The sequence below is a fragment of the Stegastes partitus genome, unplaced genomic scaffold (assembly GCF_000690725.1).
Source record: "Stegastes partitus isolate 25-593 unplaced genomic scaffold, Stegastes_partitus-1.0.2 Scaffold775, whole genome shotgun sequence".
NCBI lineage: Eukaryota > Metazoa > Chordata > Actinopteri > Pomacentridae > Stegastes > Stegastes partitus.
Window position 1 is genome coordinate 188,895 of NW_007578506.1, and position 14,614 is coordinate 203,508.

The following is a 14,614-nucleotide window of genomic DNA, read 5'->3' on the forward strand; positions in this document are numbered from 1 at the left end:
AATCATTTAATTACATTTTTCACACCAACAAATAATTTACATTTTTAAGTTGGTACATATACTGTGTATTGTAGTAATGAGGGATGTCAGTGTAATACCAAAAGCTGCCACAAGGTGGTGGTATAGCCTCACGGCAGTGAATAAGCTGATCTTTCTGGTTCTTTATGGGCTGTATGTTTTGAAGCGTTTACGTCAAAATAGATAAAAACGACCGACAAAAAAGTTCAATAATTGATGAAGTGATTTCTTACAAGGATTTATGTGCATATGTATTAAAAAACTAATCCAAAAATGCAGATATACTTGTACATGTACACCAATAAAACGGTTACCTTGGCCTACTAAAGGTCGACTACAGAGATTCAAATACTTACATTCTTACAACAGTTTAAAGTGGACAACTGACAGATGTAGTCAGTGCGGAAATCACATGCAACTACAAGCCCCGACAAACTCGGCTTAATGAGCGTAACTTTGTTAGACATGAAGAAAAATGCAGTTACAGAAACAGTTCAGTGCAGGTAAGGACACCTGTGATCCCCTTCAACGGCATCAATCACATACACATTCAGAGTGAGAACAAACCAAAGTGAGTCCTGAGATCAAGTTTTACACACAAACGCCTCCCCCTCGCCGAGACGGTGCGAGAGGATAAAAAAAAATAAATTACACATTTCAATTCCCAGAGTGACGTACAGCGGAGCTCCAGTGGTTTTTAGTGCAGTGACTGGCATGCAGTCCACGCAAACACACCTACACAGCTTGGTGTGGTCATGCAAACAAACTTCGCAGTGAGCTACAAAATGCATTTAACTCCCCGACTGCGCTAATCAAATGCAGACATAGTTTAGAACAATACCGTAACAAATCCTCGGTGTATAATGTAACAAACATATGCACAGCTGCCAGCGGTTACATTTGAAGCAGCATTGCATCATGATCTAGTTGATGGCTTCCTTGCATTGTTCCAACACTCTCCGGCCAGATGACTTCACCGAACCCGAGCATCACACAGAGTGAAATCATTTGGAATGATGTAATCGTCTTGTGCAAAGAAAAATATAAATGATTTATACTTTTGCTCATCACTCTCTAAATTCTGAAACTTCAAACTGTGACGGAAATATGATAGTTTAAAAAATTAAGCATTGATTTGCTCTCTTTCTCTCTCTCTCTCTCTCTCTTACACACACACACACACACACACGCACACGCACACACACACACGCACACGTACATACACACACACACACACTCCTGGTGGTATATGACTAATATTGACGTGTTGGGAATAGAGGAGCCAATTTAACAGGCTGAGGCAATTTTCACAGGCCAAACCCAAAGCATGCACTGACAAAACGTTTTTTTTTTCCTTTCTTTCTTTCTTTTTCTTTTTTTTTTTTTTCTCTTAATTTCTTATTGCTGGCAGTCCTGAGAGCCAGTCTCCACTTTGAGCATGGCGTTCAGTCTAGCATCTGTGATTACCGGAAGCATGTTCACATTTCAGCCATTTGCCCAGGCATTTGTCAAAAAAACTCACCAAATCCATTTCCTCCTCCTCCGACTGCCCTCAACAGAAGAAAAGAAGAGAGTTACAGAAAATGAGCAGAGCGACTTTCGAATCGCTCGGAGAAAATAGTGACAGCTTTCAAGACTTTACAGGAAAAAAGGGGACGACGAAGAATATAAAGCTGCGGATGACTTCTGCAGTCGTTGTAAAAATCCCACTTTTTTTTTTTTTTGTACAAAGCAAAGGCACACGGTCAACTTGCCTTTATATAGCATTTAAGTACTCTTAGGTGGCCACAATCTTCCAAACAACGTGAAGTTTTGCAGTGATGGTTTGTCGGACTGGAAGGTTTTTACCTCGGAAGTGATGAAGAAGAAGCGGACAAATTCTGAACGGAGGCTCGTGAAGAAGAAATGTACAGGCTATAGACTAGCATCCATTCAACCTGAATCAACTTACAGATCAAGTTTCTCTTCTAAAACCAACAACGACTGCATAGCACTGTGCACTTAAAATCCTCCTTGTGCTGAGAGGAGGAACGAGAGGCCCATCTTCCATCTTTCCTGTGCTGTGGGACATACTGTGACCAGGCCAGGGCTCTTAATACCCACACTCAATCAATAGCGGTAGGAAGACACGACAAGGGCGACAAGATATTATCTGGCTCACACCCTGGGCCCCTGATTAAGTCTTCATCTACACTCTGTCACACTGAGATGTGATTAATTTAATACCATTATGGCCTAATGACAGGCTGTCTGCAGACCTGCCACAGCCAGCACCCTCCGCAGCCTGTACCGGTCTGAAATGCTTCGTTGGCTCAGACAGATCTGAACCGACCTCCCACCACTGCCTAACCTGTTTCAGACCTCTTTCAACACAACCTGTCCTGCTCTACATATTCCACACGCAGACATGGTAACACACAGTTGTTTAAACACCGCTCCAGGCTGGTTGAGGCTCGGCTAAGGAGGAGCACCCACAGTAACGAGAGGTTTATTTACAAAACACAATCATTTTTTTCTGGAGTGGCTCCTCTTACTGACGCCACTAGCAAGACGGAGAGTTGGAAATAGCAGCATTTCCTGTCCTCTGTCTGAAAATCCCACACTTATAGTTTTTTTTTTCTTCTTTCCTGAGGCTTGATTTATGACTTGGAGAGTCTAGTTTAGCCTCAGGTGTTTGCTGTGGTCAGGGCGCTCTGCAACTTCATTATTATAATTAGAGAAAGCCTCTCGTTTAAATGTGAATAATTGAAGGAGAGTTATGACACCTGGGCTGCAGATTCTTGGCTCGGTCCGCGTTTTAATGGAGGTGATCAGCACAAGAGGAGTCTTGCTCAGATCAGCCCTGACACACTGTTAGTGACTCCCACTTGGCTGATAAACAAAGTCTTTAGTGAGGTTGTCACCTCACGAGCACACCATGCTACACTGGTGTGATAACATCAAAAAGTGTGTGTAGGCAAAATCCTGCAGAACACTCTGCTATGAAAGTCGAGATAAAGACACTAAACAAAGCTCTGCTCTGCCCTGCAGCGGAGATATTTAAAGGTCCGTTAGCTGGTGATACTTGTGTGCACTGGTGTGCTCTGTACTCACCAGTGGGGGCATCATTCCTTTGCTTGATGGAGGGATAACAACCCTTAGGTCTGGCTTGCGGCTTCCCATTCCCATGTTCCCTCCAGGGGGTGGCGGAGACTTGGTGGGCATGACTTTACCCAGGCCATTGCCGCTGGGTGTGCTGAGGAGGCCCGGTGAGCCCCTGGGGTTAACAAAACCATTCCCTGCAGAGGTACACAACAACACACAAACACATCATCAAACCACGGACTGTGACTGACAACACTCCCAGTCATCAAGCAAGCCTCTCGCACCGTGTTGTTTTCCAGCCTGCTGCAGCACACCGCGTTAAGTGTTTCCAACCCTCTGGGAAGTTTTAATAGACTGGGATAATTATCCTGCACATTTACAAAAATAAAATGTCCATTTCAAAATTGATGAGCCTTTTATTTTTATTGTGAATGATTACATCAAAGCCAGATCTTTGCATCTTGGGATGAGGAGCAGTTCACTGACAAATGTACTGTGACTGCTTAAAAGAAATAGCTGAAGCCATTACAGTTGAATAAAAAACAATAAAATGTAGTTCTATGTTGTTTTTAAGACTGTGCACACAAACAATGGCAAAGTGCTAGACTCTCCCCTCAGCATTCACACCTTGGTGTGGTTGTTAGTCATTTCCTTCTTTCGAAAAGGGAGTATAAGTCCCCACAACTTATTTCAGGAACTCCCTCTCCATCAGTCCATCTCTTGAAAAGGATGAATAGTATCACATTATTTAAATTCAATAAACAACTTGAGAAATATTCTCTGTAAAAACTGTGTAATACACTTTTTGGATATTGTGCACAAACACAAAGAAAATAGGAAGCTATTTTAGGAAATAGGTTTCGTCCTTGATAGTTTGCCAAATAAAAATGAATGATTCCAAAACAAAACCACAGTGTCAAAAGTCGACTGCCACCATTTGTCAGAGCCCTGGAAAATGTCTGCATCTGGTATTCTGACAGGTGTGTGTGTGGTTTTTTTTTTGTTAAATACACTTTTCATAAAGAGATTTATTCTTCCTGTTGTTGTCAACCTACAGTACCTTATTTTCAACTGCAAGATACTGTATGAGTCATCTGCACAAGGTCTGCAGTGGGATTCTGCAGATTCCACACAAATGCACTCTAATAAAAACGGAGCGTCCAATTGTTATGAAAACAAAAACCAAACAAAAGTAATACTTGGAGTGCACTTGAATTTTAAACCGGACTTACATAAAGTAAGCCCGACTGGAATCTGTTACTTTGACGCAAAAAAGTATGTAGAAATCCTAAAAAACGAGGAGACGAAAGAATCACTGCTATCTAGAACTACATCAGCCGATCAGTAACACTTCAACAAGCTGCTGACTTTTTCATTGTGTCCAGTGTACCCCAGTGAAACACAAAGTGTGCACAACGAGCAGGCTCTTGCGTAGGAACATAATGGAACAATAGCCCCTCTGACTACAGATAAGGGGAGCAACAATTCATGGTCAAATAAACAGTTATGAAGTCTACAATAGTATCTCACAGCTGAATCAACAGTATATACAAGCAGCTATCGCCATCAGCTCTGGCTTTGATCATACAAAACTTGGCTTCTGCAAGAAAACAATGTTTACAGAATTAGCCGAGTAAATGTCCAAGGCCCTAAAAATAGCAGGGCCTGATTAAAAGCAGCAAAGATGTCATTCAGTGGGAATGAGAAGTTAGTGCAAATACGATTTCATGCAAAAAGATTTGATTCTAGTGTGGCAACTTGGCAGGAGTTTCTTAAACAAAAGGTCTGCCCAAAACACAAAACTGTTGTTGAGAAAAACAAGACAAAGGAAGATGACAAATGATCCGTTTTCGCAACAGGCACTTTGACTTATGGCAGGGAATCACGGCCCCTGTCATTAGCAGATGACCTATTCTGCCTCCTGAGCCGCAACCGCTCCGCAAAGTTACTGCCACTTATAATATTTTGCTAATGTTACAGATGACACATGCTTCTTTCATACTTTTTTTCTAAGCTAGGGTTAGCTAGTTAGTTTGTTTTTCTTACTGTGATACTCCAAACATGTGGCACATATGAAAAATAATACAAAAAGACATATTCCAACACACACAAAAAAGGTTTTCGATTTAATCTTAAAGGTGGAGTATGCGATTCTTATCCAATACGATTCCTGTTAAATATACTGAATATCTCCTGCCAGCTGTTCACTCTGTGTGCGCAATGGGGGAAAAAAAGTCTGGTGTTCGTACACAGTCCCGGCTCTGTAAATGGGAAACAAACAACTCAAACACACTGATCCACAATTCTAGCTCTGGGGAAAATAGATGCAGTGGCCAATGCACTGGTTTCAGTTGTCGAGCTAAAAATGAGCCGTCCTAAACTTTACAGTGCCGTAAGAGATTATGCTAAAGACAGAAAATGAAACACAATCCGCTGACTTTTCAACCAGGCTTTGATTTATGACCAAATGAATGTAAAACTCAGGATACTCCCACCAGTCTAAGCTAATTAGCCAACGTTAGCATGTCAACACAACACGCCACGATCTGTTCTATAATTACGTACATGGTGAACCTCACATCTGCTAAGCATCAGCGCGGTCACTGTACGCACATTCGCTTTGTCTTCTTCTCTGTTTTGATGCCGTTAATTGACTGTATGGGGATCAACCAATCAGGCTGCTTGACACTCGGCTCCACTCAAATCATTGTTGAGTGTTCAGCTGATTGCTCCGTGAGCTTATGTGACCTATGGTTACCCATAACACCTTGCTCTATGTAGGTTAGATTATAATTCTACCGTGTGCCCGTCTCAACAGGACACTAAACACACAGCATATGTGTAAATTGCAATCATGCATCTGGAGTAAACTAGCTTAGCTTTAGAATACATCAGAAATCTTTTAATGACATTAATAGAAGAATTGTTAAAATGCAGTAATTTGTATGAAAGAAAAAGTTGAATAAATATGGTTTCTATATCTAAATGATCTAATATTCTTTCTTTCTGTATTAACTGTGAACCATGATAAAATTATTATATTATTTACATGTTGTTAGTGCAGGTCACAGCTGCCAGAAATAAAGAAAATCTTATTAAATTATTTTCTACCTGAAAATATTCCAAAATATATAAACATGAATAACTGTGCATGTGTAAAAGCTTACACAGCATGTTTCACCTGATGACAGAGAGCATGTAACTGTTGCTTTAGTAATCCAGATGACAAAACTGGAATATAGTCACGCTGTATCTATTAATATTTTAGTCATTTTCTTTCATCCCTTCATTTATAATAAACTCGAGTTTACAACAACACTCTGGGCTGAAGACAATGTGTCACACCGTCATCTGCCATTTCATCACAGGGCAAAGACAGACACTCGGTGCTGTGTTAACCGGCTAATTTAGACTTGGATTAACCCACCTGACTGGCTTATTTGTGGACTGAGTGTCTGATTATAACTTCAGATGTCTGATCATGAGTAAAACAAATAAGTCTTTCAAATAAATAGCAAGAAGGGAACACATGTCTGAACAAATACCACAAAGTTAATTCTGAGCCAAGATAACAGCCACAAGTTAAGACCCAGCCTTCAGCAGGGACATTTCATTGGGCTTTTCTGATGTCTGCCCTCATTCTATATTCAAACTTCTCTAACAGATTGGTTGTGCCAGTAAATCCTCTCTGACTGAAGCCTGTGCACGTTGAAAGCTGTTTGGTTTTCTGTTCATTGTCCTGAATTATTAACACGGTCTGGGAAAGGGGCATTACATAAGGCCTTGTGTTCACAACAGAAACCTTCAGTTTTCATTTTAAGTTCATGGAAAGACAACACAGCGACTTATTGTGCCCAACATCCCACATGCCTCAGGTTCCAGCAAAAAGAGAAAATATTCTAATGAATGAGAAGAAATAGCTGCAGATCAAGAGCCCTTCTATTTCTATTTCTAATAATAGATGTCACACTCGGTCCCGTTGTTGTGTCTCAGAAAGCTAATTCCAGACAGGATGTCCCAAAGGTGATTTGTTAAGACTAAAGGCAGATGGCAACCAGGTAAATAACTGTTTATTATTTAACTAAAATCTGACACACATATTCACGTTTTTTTTTTTCTAATTGACCTCCAACTTTTACACATTTCTTCATATTAAGCCAGCTTTAGTAAATCAAAAACTACAAAAAAAATAAAAAATAAAAATAAATCAGACCTGATGCAGCTTCAGCATTACCTACTTTATTACTGATGTCTGCTGAACATATACGCAAACGTGCTTTGTAAATGTGTTTTAAGAGCTTGTAATGCTCCAATATTAATGAAGGGATGCGTACATCTTGCAGACACATTGCATAACGGCGAGCACTCTCTTAAATCCTCCCTTTTCACCACATCTTTCTCTACCACTCGAGGACCAGAGCTTGTAATTAGGTGTAATTGTAGTAAGTTGTTGAGAGAAAGGATGTATTACACGCTGGAGCATACACAGTACAGCGTAGTATGAAATGAGCCTTAAAGAGAAGTTGTTTTTGAAGGTGTATTAGCTGTTGAGCTATTATCTGAACCAGAGACTAGACAAGAACAACAGATGGCTTATTTCAGAAAGAACAACTAAGATGTGTTTGCCAGAAAATGTTGCCAATAATGCTCGCTGTGGTATTGTACATGCACGTACGTATGCTTGTAAGGCAGGAAATCTACACAAACAGCTAATAAATAAACTAGATCCCACTACTAGAAAAGCTGTCCGTCACAATCGCAGCAGTTGTTGCCTCCTTCCACAAAAAACAACCAAAAAAAACAGTCAGTATTTCACTGAACCTTGCTGTACATGCGTGTCGTCTTCTCCCTGCGGTGACACTGTCAAACAGGAGAGAAGATATCACATGGCACATCTTCCATCTGGCCACTTTGAAAGGCTTCTGCTGTGGTCATAGCTGCTACTTGTGAAAAATCAGAACTATGTCAGGAATGGTCATCTGACATCAGGGCTGGAGAGGTTAGTCGTCCCTGTAGTCTCTGCTCTTCTACACACTTGGTACAAACAACAGCTGCAGCATGCTCGCACTGTGCCAAACGCTGACGCCCCCTGGTAAAGACTCCTAACTCTACCCCGACCCAGCACCACACCCAAACTTAAAAAACTAACCCAGCACTCTCTATAAAATGCTGACAGGAAACCAATCTGAGGTGTTCTGTACGCTTAAGCCTATATAATTCTGAGGTTTTGAACTAGTTATTATCATTGAATGTCAAACTGTTTCATGACAGCATGCTGCGTTTTGCCAGAAACACTATATGGAGTGCAACAAGCTGAGTGACAAGGAAAGAGTTAAACTCCACCTGCCTCCATGTCTCACACAGCACATTTCAGCCATGACAGGCTGTCCGGTCATTGTGTACTGAGGACTTAGTGGGATGACATGGCCTGAATACCTACAGGGTTATGCTGGTCTAGGCATCTTACAGACCCTCTCCAGCCTTATAAGGGCTGCCAGGGCAGTGGGGGGAAAAACAGATGCACCTGTCAATAGAGGGAAGGAAACAGGAGGAGGGAGAACTACATGGAGGTGACAAGTTTAAAGGAAACACTGCGTATATTTACCTGCCGAAGTCAGTTGGATAGCTAATTGACACGCCTGGTTACCCTTTTCAAGTACAAACACCACACTGTGTGAGTACTGTTGAGCCATTTCCTGTCTCTCAAACATGCATTTAACAAGCATATCACAAACTTCCTCTGTTGAGAGGACACCTGCGCTCTCTTTGCATGCAAAGAAAATACAGTCAGGCCAATGTACTATCAGCTAATGATGGCGACAACCGTCTTGAACCAATCACAAACGGAGACGCAACTATCCAGCTCGTGTGCTAAGCAGGAGGCCTATTGGGCAGAGCTACAGAGAGCTAATGAATCTCTCCGGGAGGACTTACCCGCTGGGCTGGAGCCCGCACCACTTGGCACTGAAAGGTCTGTGGTATCCAGCATGCCACCTAATGAGATGCACAGAGTGAGATGATTAACCATCTGCATCCTTCTGCAAGCTCGCGGAGCATGTGATGGAGATGGCAGACCAGACATGGAAATGTCATGTAGATCCATCTTCACAGCACATGAAAGGGTGGCGTGTGCTCCGCCGCTGTCCTCGTGGTGGGGACATTTTCAATATATGATTAAAGAGAGCAACATCAAGCTGTGTTCAGCATGTTTGCAAAGTTGGAGACGGTGAACGCAGCATTCCACTGTGTGGATGCACACTCGACAAGGAGGTAGTCATTCTACTAGAAGTCAGGCATCTATTTGAGTCTCCCTGAACAGCTGACGTTTCTAAGAGATACACTTAAATCCAAGAACACAACACCAGAATGCCACCTGAACCTCAACAGTTTTTAGCTTGTGAAACACGCTGATCTGATATGAATCATAAAAATCAAGAAAAAACAATACAGACCTTGCAGTGAATAATCAAGAAAGAGAAGTTATTCTGAAGAACAACTATTTAGTGAACCCGCTGTGAATAGGTAGGTGTCAGCCAATTCTGATATGTGGTTAATTTTGAATGAGGCATTTCACACCTTGCTGCATGTACTTCCATCATATGCAGTGTAGCTGAATCTTGCAAAAGCCATCTGGACCGACTGAGTCAGACCAGTCATACAAGTACTAGCATCTGACATCATTTTTCCACAATGCTGATACAGTAAAAGGTGTGATGATGAGCATTTTAGAGGGTGTGAAAAAATTTATCACGCAAACACCAATTAAAGGGTGTTAGCGTGACATGGCTTGACCTTAGGTCCCCTACATCCGACGCCATTTAGGACCAAAAGTGGAAACTCTTTTGGCAACAGAGATAGCCAAAAAAAAAAAGTTTCTCGCAAAGAGTTGGATGAGAAGATTGATGCCAACTCCAGCCAAAGTATGAAGCTAGAGCGAAGAGGCGAATCTCCTAAAGAGGAAGGAATGGGAAACAACAAGCCTCGCTCTGGACAAAGTTTATAAATCTGTCTTTGACACAAACTGAATTTCTTTTTTTATCACTGGAGACACAGCACTCACTGTTTCCCGCTGCCTCCAGTCAGAAAGCAGCATTGATCTTCTTCGCTAACTCTGGGTAAGAAAGTCAATAACAGTAATTTCCCCCCAAATCTCGAACTGCTCCTTACAAGCAAAATTTCTGACTTTCGCACACAAACAGTGACAAACAGTGTTAACCACCATTATTAGTTCATCTCTTTTTGGGGTTGTTACCCACTAACCTGCACTGCCTGCGCTGGTGGGCCTCTGAGAACCTCCACTGGAGCCAACATTCCTGTGCAGAGAGGCCTGTGGAGGGGACAGCATCCCGCTCTCGCTCAGAGAGGCCGTGGCCGCTGCCAGGGCCTGGCTGCCCAGAGTCCCTCCTGCCTGGTACATGGCATTCGGGTTGGATACAGGCACTGCCACATGCATGGAGAAGTTCTGCTGAGGCAATGCTGTGGGCTACAAGAGGGAGACAAACACACAAATATTTACACACAGCACATTGAAAATCCAAGGTCTGATGACTATGATGGGTCAGTGGTTGTCATGGCATCATTAACAGAGAGCTCCCCTTGAGGGTTAGCTACAATAAACTAATAGATTCACATAACAGTCAGGCAGAGCACACTAAAGAACTGCAAAGGGATCTACTACATTGTAAGCTTGACAGTTGCTTTATACATAACATAATAATATATATATAACAGTATAGTATACAATATTTTAGGGACATTTCTGCCCATCATTTGGACACTACTAACCATCAAAAAAGAAGTTTATTTTCATGAACATCATACATACAGAATATACATGAATCTTCAACAGTATTGCAGCATACACAAATCACAGAAAACAAAAATCCAAATCCAAAAAAAACATGCATTCAGGTGATCACTTTTGCATTGCAGCAGTCAGCACCACAGACACACTTTTTGCCTTTTGAAACACCGTCGTGTCATGTGTTTCTCAGCACATCAGAAAGCAGTGGTGGGGATTTACAGCTACAAGATTCACAAAGTCATTTGCATTTACCCACAAAGTGCTGACTGTGCAAAGCGCAAGTGAGAATGACAGGTGGCAGTGAGAACGGTTCATCATAGCATTATCCAGTGAGCCAGTAGGGTGCTATCATTAGTTTGTTAATGGCAAATCGGTGCTCGTCGTGTTAGGAACATAGAGAAAACAACTGCTTTGGTAAGCACTATGTTCTTGCACAGTTCCAATATTGTCATGCAAGATAAGATCACAAAATGTATGTCATATTTGTAGAGGGTTAGCCAGTGTGGAACCTGATGAAGGAGAGGGAAGATGCTAAATAATAGTTTAGTGTTGGTGTGCTTGGGGGGGGGGATTGTCGCTGGAAGAGATATTTTACACTAGAATGCACTGAGAGGGGTAATATAAAGATTTGAAAGGAGATACTGTAAATATTGCATTATAAACGACATGACGCTAAATTTATTTGTCATTTTTGAGCTATGACTTGGGCATCTAGCTTGAGTAGGCTTGAGTCTGAGAAAGAAACTGCAGCTCGTCAGGATAAACACTCACAATAGTCCCAAAGTGTTCACTGTAAGCTCCCGATGTGTTTAAGTAATGGCTGCTGTTTGATTTATGATAACATGGCCGTGATACTCGGGTGTAATCTTTCTAGCAGAAGCATGCAACATTTCACCTGTTAATGAAATGTGATCTTATCAGGGTGTGCCAAAATATCAGCTGCAAAACAAATCAACATAAGAAACAAGTGCACACCCAGTAAAGGGGGCATTGATCTTAAGGCAGAGTAGTTCTGAAAGAAGTTAAGAGAGGTTCTGGAGGGGTAACGAAAAGAGGAAAAAAGTTAAATGAAAAAAAGAGTAAAAATCCTTGTGTGCCACAAAGCCAAGCAAGAACATTTGCATTTACAGTACTTACGATTTTATGATTTCTCATCATATTATCAAACTCCTCATTAATTTTTTTATACTTTTCTTCTGTGTGAGGAGTGAGGACATATGAGGCATCGGGGTCCGGGCTATCACAACCTCTGTGTTCTTTCTTGTTTAGCGCCTGTAGTGAACATCAACATAAAGACAGGAATCAACACAAAATAGCAGGGGACAAAGAAAGTACTTACACCACAGCGCTTGTACATTAAATCACTGTCTTCGCTTAGTTTGCCGAAATGGTCGTCCATGAGGGGGCTGTGCCCAAAACAGTCATCGGGATCGGGACTAGCACAGTCATTATGGCCTTTGTTTCTCAATTTCTGAAATGAAATTGCACAGTTGAAAAGAAACAGTATACAAGATGTGGCTCTGTGTTTTTTCCCTAATATCCATGCAGTGCCGTGCAAAAGTTTTAGGCACATTTAGATTCTTATCTATTAAACAAGATCAGCCGCAAATTCACAGTATAGCATCACAAACATACAATCTTCAGTGACAAGAAGAAGAACAAGAGTTTTGCAACAGATGGTACGGTCCCCATAGAGACCTGATCAGTGAGTCAGTCTGAGATCACATGAAGACACAAAAGACAGAGTCAGCCTGTATCCACAGAGGAACTGTGGCAAGTTCTCCAAGATGCTTGGAACAACCTGCCTGCCATCATAAACTCTTTGTAGGATCTCCTCGGAGAAGTGGTACACCCAGTGGTGATTTAAGTTTTATGCACTTTGGCTGAAGTTAATCATCCTAATTTGTGAAAACGTACCTACAACTTTTGCACAGCACTAAACTTTAAATTAAACTAAAAATACCAACATCTACTGTATGTTCATCCTTCAGGTTTTTTTTTCTTTTCTTTTCTTTTGCTGCAACTGCTACGGCAACGCTGAGATAAACTGTAGTTCAACACAAGGGAAGACTGAAATGTCACTCCATATCCTCTCACTCTTCAGAAGTGTTCAGTGAAACTAAATATTGTCCCCCTTCCCTTTCCTCCCTGTCTCTCCTTCTTGGTCCCCCCCTTTACTTGCATCCCTGTCTGTTCTACCTTCTCTTTGTGTGTTTGCATTTTTTATAATATTTCAGTTGTCATAAGCCACCCATCTGGAAGAAAACCCTGCATACGACAATCCAACACAGAGCACATCCAGTCTGTAATTCAGTATGGTTGTCACTTGTGGGATCTTATCAAAGTTAATGCATATGGGGAATGAAATGGATTATCAAATGTGGTGAAATATGCTTATTTGTGCGTGAAATTGGGCAATTATTATAAAAGCAAAGAGCTCATAAGTACATTGCGTGGCGTACTGTGCGGTTATGAAGGGCCTTTTCGAACTTCAGAGGGGGAAAAACGTGTTATATAGCTAAACAAATAAATTCACCGCTGTGCTCTTTTGCTCACTTTCAGACAGGCTGTTCTCTGCTCCTCATTACAGCTCTGAATCGCGGTGTTAACAAGTCCTGCTGACAGCATGTGACAGCTTGTGATATCAAGGCAGTGTACATCAAAATATGATTTATGTGTGGCTCTCAAGACTCCTCTATCAGCCCGCTGCAGGTCCACAGCAGCACCCTGCCCTGTCTGTGGGCTGCCTCGGAGGCCTCGTGTCTACAGGAAGGTCACTGACTCCTGTGGATGAAGGGGTCAGAGTGTGAGCCAGAGGAGAGGAACCTACACACACTAATGAGACCTTACTCTCTGTTTCTGGTCTTCATCACCCGGCAAAGTGGAAAATGAGTGTGTGTGTGTGTGTGTTTGTGAGTGAAAGAGAGAGAGAGAGAGAAAAAAAAAGAGAGAAACAGAAACTATACGAGTGGGAGAGTGTGGTGCGTATGTGCAATGTCTGTACGTTGTGTGTATGTGGCGGGGGAGGGGGGGGTATTTCTACAGCTGCTACATCCTCTGACAGAGATGTGACAGTACGTTTAGGTCTGTGCAGACAATGCGGCTAACCCTGCGCTCTTCACCACAACCTCAGTGTAAGTCACATTTCCTAAAACCATGGCTGTAGCATGGTTTTCTGAAACTCCCCGTGTAATGCCATTGCTCATGAAAACCAGATGACGCCACATCCCTAACTGCTCATTCTATCCCTATGTATTCACATGCATGCATTTTTTTTGTTTTTTTTTTAGAGGGATGTATATCTTGAGACACAAAAACTATGCTAATCTGCAATGTACAGACAGAACTGTGATGCTGTGCACAGCTGAGATAGAAATAAGGAAGTTCAGAAAAGCACCCACATCTCTTCAAACATAAGTGTCCACAATGCCCAGAGGAGAGCAAGAGAGAGAAGTCCTCTGGATAATGAATGACCAGCACTGTACCACAGATGCATTACTGTTTGGTGTGGTAGAGAGCAGAGGCATTCTTCTCATTCTAAGAAAACGCCTTGCTGGTTCATTTCCTGTTTACTGAACGAACCCTCTTTAGTTAGGGTCCTGAAAGGCCTGTGTTTACTGGGGTTAAACTATGCACTTTCTCCACCAGTGAGCCAAAGATCTGATCTCAACCTGCAAATTTAAGTCCCAACCTGCTCATTATGGGAAT

The 14,614-nt window shown here is 41.9% G+C and overlaps 1 protein-coding gene across 11 annotated transcripts in view; it reads right to left on the reverse strand.

The window, feature by feature from the left end:
- mef2aa (myocyte enhancer factor 2aa) overlaps positions 1-14,614 on the reverse strand; it is a 75,065-nt gene that overhangs the window by 4,422 nt on the left and 56,029 nt on the right. For 4 of the 11 annotated variants that reach the window (XM_008291971.1, XM_008291972.1, XM_008291973.1 and 1 more), the window contains 5 exons: positions 12,044-12,178; positions 10,363-10,585; positions 9,037-9,096; positions 3,112-3,296; positions 1,541-1,564 (listed from right to left, as the gene is read on the reverse strand). In XM_008291971.1, the coding sequence (XP_008290193.1) occupies positions 1,541-1,564; positions 3,112-3,296; positions 9,037-9,096; positions 10,363-10,585; positions 12,044-12,178 (627 nt within the window). Of the gene's footprint in view, positions 1-1,540; positions 1,565-3,111; positions 3,297-9,036; positions 9,097-10,362; positions 10,586-12,043; positions 12,179-12,245; positions 12,378-14,614 lie in introns of all 11 variants that reach the window. The other 7 variants (XM_008291975.1, XM_008291978.1, XM_008291976.1 and 4 more) reach the window with 7 other exon arrangements.